This window comes from Sceloporus undulatus, chromosome 1, assembly GCF_019175285.1.
Source record: "Sceloporus undulatus isolate JIND9_A2432 ecotype Alabama chromosome 1, SceUnd_v1.1, whole genome shotgun sequence".
NCBI lineage: Eukaryota > Metazoa > Chordata > Lepidosauria > Squamata > Phrynosomatidae > Sceloporus > Sceloporus undulatus.
The window spans coordinates 253,773,876-253,784,379 of NC_056522.1; the positions used below are offsets into that span (position 1 = coordinate 253,773,876).

Here is a 10,504-nt window from a genome sequence, read left to right on the forward strand (position 1 = left end):
TAATAATAATAATAATAATAATAATAATAATAATAATAATAATAATAATAATTTGCATCTCGCCTCTCCCTGTATTGGATCGAGGCAGGTAACAACAAACAAAAACAATAAAATCAAACATGACTATCAATCTCCCTCCCACTCTAAAATACCATTAAAAACAATTCCCAATAAAATGAGATCAAAGTCTGGTGGGTACCGCTAAACAAATGGAGGAGAAATTCTAAGGAGATCAGTTTGGGAAGGCCTGCTGGAACAGATCTGTTTTTATTGCCTTCTTAAAGACCTCCAAAGATGGTAGATGGTGGATCTCATCTGGCAGGTCATTCCAGATTTTTGGAGCGGCAACAGAGAATGACCTCTGGGAAGTCGTCTTCACTCTAGTTCTCTCTAACTGCAGTAGGTTCTTCCCAGAGGACCTGAGAGTGTGTTCCCACTCGTATGGGAGGAGGCGTTCCCTCAGGTAAGCTGGACCGAAGCCATGCAGGGCTTTATAGGTAATAGCCAACACCTTATACTGTGCCTGGAAACTAATGGGCAGCCAATGTAGGAATTTTAAGATAGGTGTAATAGAATCAAATTTGGAATTCCCTGTCACCAATCTGGCTGCCATATTTTGAACCAGTTGCAGCTTCTGAACGTGCATGAGGGTTGCCCCATGTACAGTAGAACACATTGCAGAAATCGAGACAAGAGGTTACCAGTGAATGTACAACCGTTTCTAGGTTTTCCTGTTCCAGGAAGGGTCGTAGCTGGCAAATCAGCCGAAGCTGATAATGGGCGCTCCTGGCTGTTGCATCCACCTGGGATGACAGCTGAAGCGATGAGTCCAGGAGCACCCCCAAGCTATGGACACAGTCCTTTAGAGGAAGTGTGACCCCCATCCAGAACTGGAGAGCTTATCACCATACCCGGATTGGGCTTGCCTATAGCGAGTACCTCCGTTTTATTTGGATTCAATGCGAGGTGCAGCTGTTTCTGCTCATTCAGTATGCACTCATGCCTAGCAGTTTGCTGTGTATCTTTTTTTTAAATAATCTTTATTAAATTTTACATTATATACAGAAATGAAAATGAAATAAAATAGAAAGACAGAAAATAACCATTTGCTTTTGTCTTCTTATTTCCCTTTATCCCCCACCCCCCTTTATTAACTATGTAAATACAAGCTTAACAGCTGTGCTAATATATTCCTCAATTGACATTTAAATTGATATGGCTACTATTCCTTCACAACACCATAACTTTGTGTTTAAATAAATGCATATGCCCTTGAAATAATAATAATAATAATAATAATAATAATAATAATAAATCTTTATTTTTATACTGCTTTTCCTTGGAGATCAAAGCGGTTCACAGGCGAATACAGATGTAAACACATCGTATTACAGCATAATATACAATAAAAAAGATTGCCTTTTTATCAAAAACTTGTTGTAACAATCTGGTATTCTTCCAATTTGTCTCAAAGTATATGTTTAGATAATAAAAAGAAAAACAGTGATAGTTAAAATAAGACTTATTAAGAAATTCCTTTTAAACTGACCATCTGTCTTTACAAAATTGTATTAACGGGTCCCAGATCTGATTTGCTTCTTCTACTCCATCTCCTAGCTTCATTGTAATTTTATCCATCTCCACTATTTCCAAAGCTTTATATAACGAAGTATCCACTGTCGGGACTTCATCATTTCTCCAAGCTTTGGCTAGGGAGATCCTTGCAGCTGTTATTAAGTACAAAGTCGGTTTTAAATTCTGTCTTAGCTGTGTATCTTTAAGGTATTGACATGGCTTTTTGTGGGTTTTTTCAGGCCCATGTTCTAGAAGAGAAAAAAACCACAAAAAACTATGGATGTCAGCCATGAAAGCCTTCGACTTCATATTAACATGGCTTTTTGCTTTTTTCATATACCCCACTGTGTGAGAGAGTGTGAGGTGGAGGATAAGCCTGTGGGGAGTGAGGGCTGAGCAGAATATGGTATGAGAAAATGGACAGCCCCTGTGCAAGTGAGCCCCTGTTGAAGTGAGAGTGACATTCTCTTGTCTTTCCTTTCCAGCTCAACTATTTAGGGCCACCTTTCAATGAGCCGGACTTTGACCCTCCCCGGATAATTGGGGTGCAAGCTGTGCCAAGTGCCACTGTGGACATAAAAGAGTGGCACAGCCTAAATGACAATGCACGGCTAGCAGCCAATTACCAGGCGTACAGCCATCTGCTGCGTCACCTGAGGACCATGGATGGAGCAGCTCCGGCTGCTGTGCCAACTTTGCACCACAGCCTAGCTCACTTCCGTGCCAGCCTGCAAGGGCTGTTGGGTTCTATTGGTGCCATCATGGCATCCCTGGGCTACTCGCTTCCCACTCCAGAGCCCCCACCTGTTACGCCTAAGCCTGCTTCTCCTAACTTCCTGCGCAAGATGGATGACTTCTGGCTGCTTAAAGAGCTGCAGACCTGGCTGTGGCGCTCAGCCAAGGACTTCAACAGGCTGCGAAAGAGGGTGCCACCTTCTGCTGTTATGCTGCACCTGGACAGCAGGGGCTTCTGACCCTTGCCCATCACCACTCTATCTTCACCTCATCCACTGTCCTCATAACTGTTGCTCAAAGCCTAAAGGTTTTCAAAAGATCTGAATCCCTACAACATCCTCCCCACCTAATGACACACAAACACACAACAGTTTCCAAAACTGTAACACCCCCCCCCCCCCCCCACTCCTACCCTCTCATGGTGCTGCACTGCTCTCTGTTAAGAAGCTGTGCCTTAAGGTGAGCAAACCCATTCCACCAACCCTTTCCCTTTTGTTCTTTCTTCCCTCCTCCTTCTGGGTGTCCTATATTTCTTCACACACTTCCCAGAGGGGGCCATTAATTTTTTTAGAAGGAAAGGAAGAACCTTATTCCCTCCTCCCACCTCAGTGATGAGCAATAAAGCCCTGGCTGCAGGGCAGCTAACATCTGGCAGCCTCCACCTCTGACACTCAGCTCTCCTTGAATTTGGCACTCACTCTCTCTCTCATTCTCTCTTTCTCCTCCCTGCCCACCCCTCACCCCAGAGCCTGGTTCCTGCATTCTCTCTTTCTCTCTCAGTCTCTCTCTTTAAAGGGCTATGCCAATTAGGAGCTTGGAAAGGGCTTTACTGATCAAGCAGTTTTGTGGGAAGGCCAACTTGTTCAAGATGATGCTTAAGCTGGCCTTCTAGTTAAGCCATAAACTCTTAACCAGGAAGGCCGCTCAACAGGAGGTGGTAACACGAGGCACAAAACATAAGGGGGCATGATTAAGTGCAGGCAGTGGTGGTGATTTCCCCCTCAGACTTTTTCCTTTCCCTCCTCAAACCCCCTCCCCATCTCCACAACTCCAACCACAAGTGGCCAAGTTAAAAAGCCTTTCCTCTCCAGCTGTTCACTCATGCCATATTCATTGAAGTCAAGGGCTACAACATTATACCGGGGCCATCATCCAAGCCAACCCCAACGGGGGTTACCGCCTGCCTGTACCTTTCCCCACAATGCTGTGGCAGGTGGGCTTGGTGAGGCTGTGCAGTTTACACTGTCACCAGGAGGGGAGGAAAGGGAGGAGAAGCCACCACGAGACCCCATCCTTATTCTGCCCCAACTCCGCTCTGTCCCCTTCCCCTTCTCTTCCTCCTCCCCCCCTACTGTCAGGTTGTGTTATTCTCAGTTTGTCTGTATTAATATTTATTTATTTTCAGATGTTATTTATTAGATTGTATTTATTGCAGAATTTCTATTCTTGTATTAACAAATAAAAGGCTTTCTCCAGAAGTTGCATTAGCTTTATTTTAATCATGTCATAGTATCATTCAGGGAAATTCCTTGTTATGCTAGGTAGCTAAAAAACCAATGTGATTCTACGCTGCATCACTAGAAGCATAGTGTCTAGATCAAGGGAAGTACAGTAATAGTGCCACTCTATTCTGCTTTGGTCAGACCTCACCTGGAATAGTGTGTCCAGTTCTGGGCACCACAATTCAAAAATGCTGTAGAGAAGCTGGAGTGTATTCAGAGAAGGGCGACCAAAACGATGAAGGGTCTGGAAACCATGTCCTATGAGGAGAAATTTTGGGAGCTGGGTATGTTTAACCTGGGGAAGAGATAGTTCAGAGGTGATATGATAGCCCTTTTTAAGTATTTGAAGGGGTGTCATACTGAAGATGGAGCAAGCTTGTTTTCTGCTGCTCCAGAGAATAGGTCCTGGAGCAATGGATTCTGTGTTTTTGCTTGCCAGAGGGTTGGACTGGATGGCCTTTGTGGTCTCTTCCAAGTCTCTGATTCTATGGCCCGGTACATACCTCTATGAAGCGATGTCCTTGGGCCAATTCTAGGGTTCAGGAGCATGCCGCACCCACACGCCCCCAAAACCTAGGACGTACAGGCAGCACCATGATTGCATGGCCCTGCCCACATGGGGCGTGCATCTATGAAGCAAGCACTGCACAGCTTCTGTATGTCACTGCGCTATGCTTGTATCAAAAGCATCTGATGCACCATAGTGCAGTAATGGTGCACTCATGGTGTTAGGCGCACACTCCTAAACCTGTTTTTTTTAGTTCTTTTAGGTTCGGAGGGACGCTGCACAGTTTGGCTGCTGTGGTGTCCCTTGGGAGCAGAAAGGGGTGGCTGCAGACTGCCCTTTCAGGGCGGTCTGTACAGCCCTTATGATTCTATGATATATTTATTTATGTTTTTTATATGTCGCCTTTCTCCCAAAATGGAATTCAAGGCAGCTTACAATAAATTAAAAGTATAAAAACTAAAACATTAATTACAAAAGTTAAAAAATAATAATGAAATAAAACTAAGATTAAAACATAAGTTAAAAACAGCATTGTTAAAACCATTTTAAAAAGTAAAGAACTATTAAAGCATTAAAACAGTACCCCACATTACACTAGTAAAATTCACCCATTAAAAGCCTGCCTACATAAAAAAATGTCTTTGGCTGCTGGTGATAAGAAAGCACTGAGGGGGCTGACCTGGCCTCCTGTGGAGCCAAACCCATTCTCTTTCTGTCTTTCATTCTCTGCACTTGCCTCAAGGAATTTCCACAGAGGTAGCCTAATTTGGCTGTTGAGGCAATAGCCAATAAAGGCTGAGATCTTGAATTGTCAGACATAAATATGAACTCCATCATCATAGGTATATCTAATAATGACATCCCCCAGACTCACCTTTTCAGCTTGGCTGCTGCAGGTCAGACTATGGGAAACTAACATCTGCTATGCTCTTCTGCTCATGGAGTGTGTTGAGAATAGGCAGCTGGGAGAATCCCTTGGGGTCCTGCCACAACTGCTTGTCTTAATGCCACAAGAGCACTCTAGACTTCATTTCCCAGTGCCCTGAATTGCAGTGCCTGGGTAACCCTTCTGCTTGGGCTCTACCACACTGGTAAAGTGTTGGGTTTTTTTGGAATCACATTTGGTTGGTAAGAATCGTAAATGTGAATCCATAACAGTTATCATATTGCAAGTCCAGTTTACAATCTTCTAACTAATGAACAGGATACCAGCCACAATGTTATGGCAACCAGAGGATAACACACTGATGATGGCATATGGTTCGGTAGATTAGAATGTATTTCATGTATCTGATGAAGCAGACTCCATCCAAAAAAAGCTTATGTTGCAATAAAAGTGCTCAGCTTGTTGGGGGCAATTCTCTTACAGATTGTAAACCACTTAGAGAGTGCTGAGTCCACTATTAAACATTGCACTACAACAGAAATCAACAGGTGATTTCCACCAGCGCCAGAATGAACTACTGTATAATGATGGGGCGGGGTGGGGAATTACCTCCTGATTGCATTAGTTGCAGCTACTAAAGGTATGGAGCCTCTCTGCCCATAAAAAGGTGACAATCTTATTCTGGCTCAGCTCTCCCAAGCAGATTTGCTAAGATGTTGTCCTGTCCCCAGGAGACAGTAGCAGAGGAAATTGCTCCAGAGGCAGCTGACTATATATCAGGTTCAGAACAGAGCAGCACAAGTGGATATTGTCTCCCATTTAGTCTGGAAAAGTTACTTTTTTGGGGAATATAACTCTTGGAATACCCCAGCCCAAACTAGCATCAGTAATCGATATACAGTAATTCTCCCTCTTCAGTCTTTGATTTGTCTTCATACTTTAAGCTGTCAACCAGGGGCTGTGATAAAGCAAAAGATAAATGCCTACATCAATGAAAAAGGATATTCTGATCCTCCCCAGTGATCATTTAAAACAGGAGAGAGGGAGAGCAACATAAACACAAGACCATACTGATTTATGTGTAAATCTCACTAGGGTCAGTGAAGTTGCATTCTAGGTAATACTGAACTAGCTGCCTTAAAATATTTAAAGCATCTCAGCAGATCTGGCTCAACATGCTGCCTAAGGCAGAATAGAAAATGCTATTCCTCACCCACCCATGTCAAGGCACACAGTACCCAAAACCCGCCAAGTTATTTTGGCACCAGAGGTAAAAAATCACACTATAACAGCAAATTAAGTAACCAAGAATTTGCTGCCTTTTCATGGCTCCACAAATCTACCCCCTGAGGTGGCTGTCTCTCTTTGCCTAATGGTAAGGCTGACACTGCATTCAGATGTACAATCAACATTCTGGAGTTATGTGAATGAACTTGGTGCTCCCATTCACCTCTCTCCACATGCTCATGGATTCAAGCAATTACTTCTGTCTTTCAAACTGCATTTTGTATTTCCATTCAAATTAGTATACAACAATTATAACACCTTGACATCATTTTAACTGTCATGGGCTACATCCTGTGGAATCCTGGGATTTGTGGTTTCTTGAGGCACTAAAACTTTCTGGCAGCAAACTAAATTTCTCTGCCAGAGTGCTCTAATATCTAACCAAACCACCAGGAGTCCATAAGATGGAGCCATATCAGTTAAAGTGGTATCAAGGTGCAGTCTTTGTGTAATGCTCACCCCTATCCTAAATGCATGGTTGAGATGAGAGATTAACCAGTAGCTTTTTTGGGATAGCTGAAACCTATACTATACACTACATTTACACTATTCAACTGTAGCACCATGATATTATTTTAACTGCCATGGCCCCATGCTATGGAATCCTGGGCTTTGTAGTTTGGTCAGAGGCACCAGAGGAGCTCCCCAGCTCTAAATCTAAGGTAATAGTCTAAATCCCAGGATCTCACGGAAGAAATCATAACAGAGTGAAATCACACTGCTATAATTGTGTAGTGTGAAGAGTCATTTGAATTTCCTGGCTTGCTGAACAAGGGCTGATTGTTAATCTAGAATCAGTTTACCCCCCACTTGTCACTTCATGAGGAGCAAGAAAAGCAAACACCAACAGAGCAACAGCTTTATATCACAAGGGAGAAAATGAGGCACATTGAAAGACCAAGACTCTTATAGGCTGGCTATGTATTGTGTTTTATAGTCTACTAGTTGAAGGCATCTTCAGTCTGAATGGCTATCTAGTTTAGAAGCAGCAGTTTCCGAACTTTGGTTCTCCAGTTGTTTAGGTTTTCATCTCCCAGAATAACTGACTATTGGCCAAGCTGGCTAGGGCTTCTGGGAGCTGAAGTCCAAGAAGGCATCTACACTGTAGAAATAATGTGGTTTGACATCACTTTAAGTGCTGTATCTCAGTCCTATGGAATCCTGGGATTTGTAGTTTTACAATGTCCTTAGCCTTCACTGCTAAAGAGTGCTGGTGCCTCATAAAACTACAAATCCCAGCATTCTGTAGTATGGAGCCATGGCAGTTAACGTGGTTTCAAACTGCATTGTTTTGACAGTGCAGATGCATCTGAAAACACCTGGAGGACCAAAGTTTGGGAATCAGTGGTTTATAGGTATGAAACAGTATGAAGGGAGAACAGAAACCTTGAAGTTGCCACCAGCAGTTAGCACTAAGACAGCAGTCACCTCAATCACACCAGAGTCACCTCTGTCATTCAACTGTATCACAATCTTCCCCACTGTGGGGAACTGTATTCTCATTGTCATGATGTGCTGTCAACTCATTTTCAACATATGGCAACTCTAAGGTAACCTATCATCCGGTTCACTTGGCAATGTTTGGTCAGAGGGGGTTGCCAATGCCTGCTAGTATGGAAAATCAGTATGCAAATGGATCTTGTAGCATCCTTGAGACTACTGAAAGAGATAAGGTGATAGCATTCATATACCGCTTCATACTGAAATAACAGTGTCTAAGTGGTTTACAACTGTAAGCTACCAACCTCTCTCTTTCGGTTAGTCTGAAAGAGGCAATAAGATCCCTTTTAAGTGAACAGAGTGATGGAAGATTTTAATTTTAATTAAGACAGAAAGCACTGAAACCACTTAATGCTTATTTGTGAAAATAAATGCTGATTTGACATTTTGATAATTAATGGAAATAGGTTATTGGAAGACGTGTACTGTTATAGTGGTAGGTAATGATGCTATAAATCATTGCATGCATTTATGACCCCAAAGGAAGATTGGGAGTCATATTTCCCACCTTCTTTGTTGCTTTCATTTTTTTATTTTGCATTTCCCTTTTTTGTTTTGTATTTCTTTTCTTTTTCTTTTTAACTTCTGTAAACTTTATTGCAGCTTCATAAATAAATAAATAAATAAAGTGGACTGCTAAAAAGACAAATACAGTAAATGGCTCCTAGAGCAAATCAAGCCTCAACTCTCCCTAGAAGCCAAAATGATTAAACTTAGACTGTTGTACTTTGGCCATATTATGAGAAGACATGATCACTAGAAAAACCATTAATGCTTGACAAGGTAGAAGGCATCAGGAAAAGAGGAAGACCACATTCCAGATGGAGAGACTCAATCAAGGAAGCCATGGTCCTGAGTTTGCAGGAGCTCTGCAGGGCAGTTGGCAATAGGGTGACTTAGAGATATCTCATTCATGGGGTTGCCCTTAGTCAAAGCTGACTTGACAGCAGTTCATATCAACAATGTTAGCAAACAGGCCTAAATAACTTAAAGGCACCAGATCCCCTGGTCTGATCTTTGAAGCTATGCAGGGTCAGCTATGGTTACCACTTGGATGGGAGACTGCCAATGAACACCACATGCCTCAAGCTATATTTTAGAGGAAGGAATTGGAAAAACCACCTTTCAGTATTCCTTGCTTTAAAAAAACCATGAGCTATTAATGAAATTGCCAGACATACATAAACATGTTAGAAATGACCAATTTTAATGATTATCTGTATCCTCTTTGATGATACCTTTCCATTTCCTTTCCCTTTCTTTTCTTAGCTATGCATAAGTGGTCATTCCATTTATAAACACACTGTTAATGCTAATCTATAAAGAGAATCCAGCACTAAGTCACTGTTTCACTGCAAGACCTTGGGAAACAGAATGGTTCACATACCACAACAGCTTGCCACAGATGCCCAGGTATATTACACTGAAGGGAACTAAAAGGAATGCAATATGGTGAAGAAGAACAAACAGACAAGGACCACTCCACAGCTTTAAAAAGACAAGGAAAATCTCTTGGTGGGCTTGGCTACTTTAAGCCAGGGACAATTGTGATATTGTCTCTTGCCCTCAGCCCATTCCAACTAAATTATGGCACATACTGATCCTCCCCCGCCTCTGTTGTTTCCTTTCTCAGAATTCCTGTGGGTGGTCTAAGGTAACTGTGTAGAGCACCCCTAATACCCTGCAGCTGGTTTGGTAAGCTCTTCTTTCCCAACTAGCAAGACCATGGGGACAGTGGCAACTAGCTGAAACAGGCTGCAAAACTAAGCAATGAAAAGCCAGAGACTCTAAGAGGAGAAACTGCTCAGCAGCTGTCTTTAAAATCACTACCATCATCATAATCATAACAATCAGAAGAATTAATAACCTGAGCAGGGAAGCGACTGCGCATGTTCTAGTTTCCAGCTTCATCCCTCTTGCTCTCATTATTAAATTTTATTTTGAGACCAGAGCCAGGAATACAGTCCTGGAATCCTTGTTCCAAGCACCCCCTCCTCACATCCATGCTGTAACTAGCAGGCCTCCCATACCTCACCTCTTAAAACGTGTCTTTTGTGAGACTGTAAGAAGCCAGCTCCTGTCCCTGGAGATGGATAACTAGAGGGTCTTTGTATCCTGGTTGGCTGCTTTCACCCTTTCCAGCTGTAGTGAGATCACCAAAGTGTTAAACAAGGAAAGAACAGAGACTGACCTTCTGGCCACTCTCCTATCTACTTCTTACACACACACGCAGAGCCCATAACTTCTGACAGTCAATGAAGCTGGGCTATAGTACCTCAGCTCCGATGTGCAACACATGACCAGACACTTCCCATTGCATCTCCCTTGTCAAGGCTGCTCTTGCAAGACAAAGACTCTGCACCAGTCCTGCTTCCAGGCTTCCTGCAGCCCCTTCTTTATCCCTGGAGTCATGGGAGGAATTCTTCTGTGTTACCTGCTTTTTGGGGCAGGAGACGTTTTGTAAAAAAATATTTTGTTTATAAGCCCTTAGAGAGCTCTGGTCCCCACTGA

At 42.7% G+C, this 10,504-nt stretch overlaps 1 protein-coding gene across 1 annotated transcript in view; it reads left to right on the plus strand.

Annotated features, from left to right (window-relative positions):
• CLCF1 (cardiotrophin like cytokine factor 1) overlaps positions 1 to 3,780 on the plus strand; it is a 64,923-nt gene extending 61,143 nt beyond the window's left edge. Inside the window, 1 exon segment of the mRNA XM_042446677.1 lies at positions 2,061 to 3,780. Within this exon segment, the coding sequence (XP_042302611.1) occupies positions 2,061 to 2,549 (489 nt within the window). The 3' untranslated portion in view covers positions 2,550 to 3,780.
• The last annotated feature ends 6,724 nt before the right edge of the window (positions 3,781 to 10,504 follow it).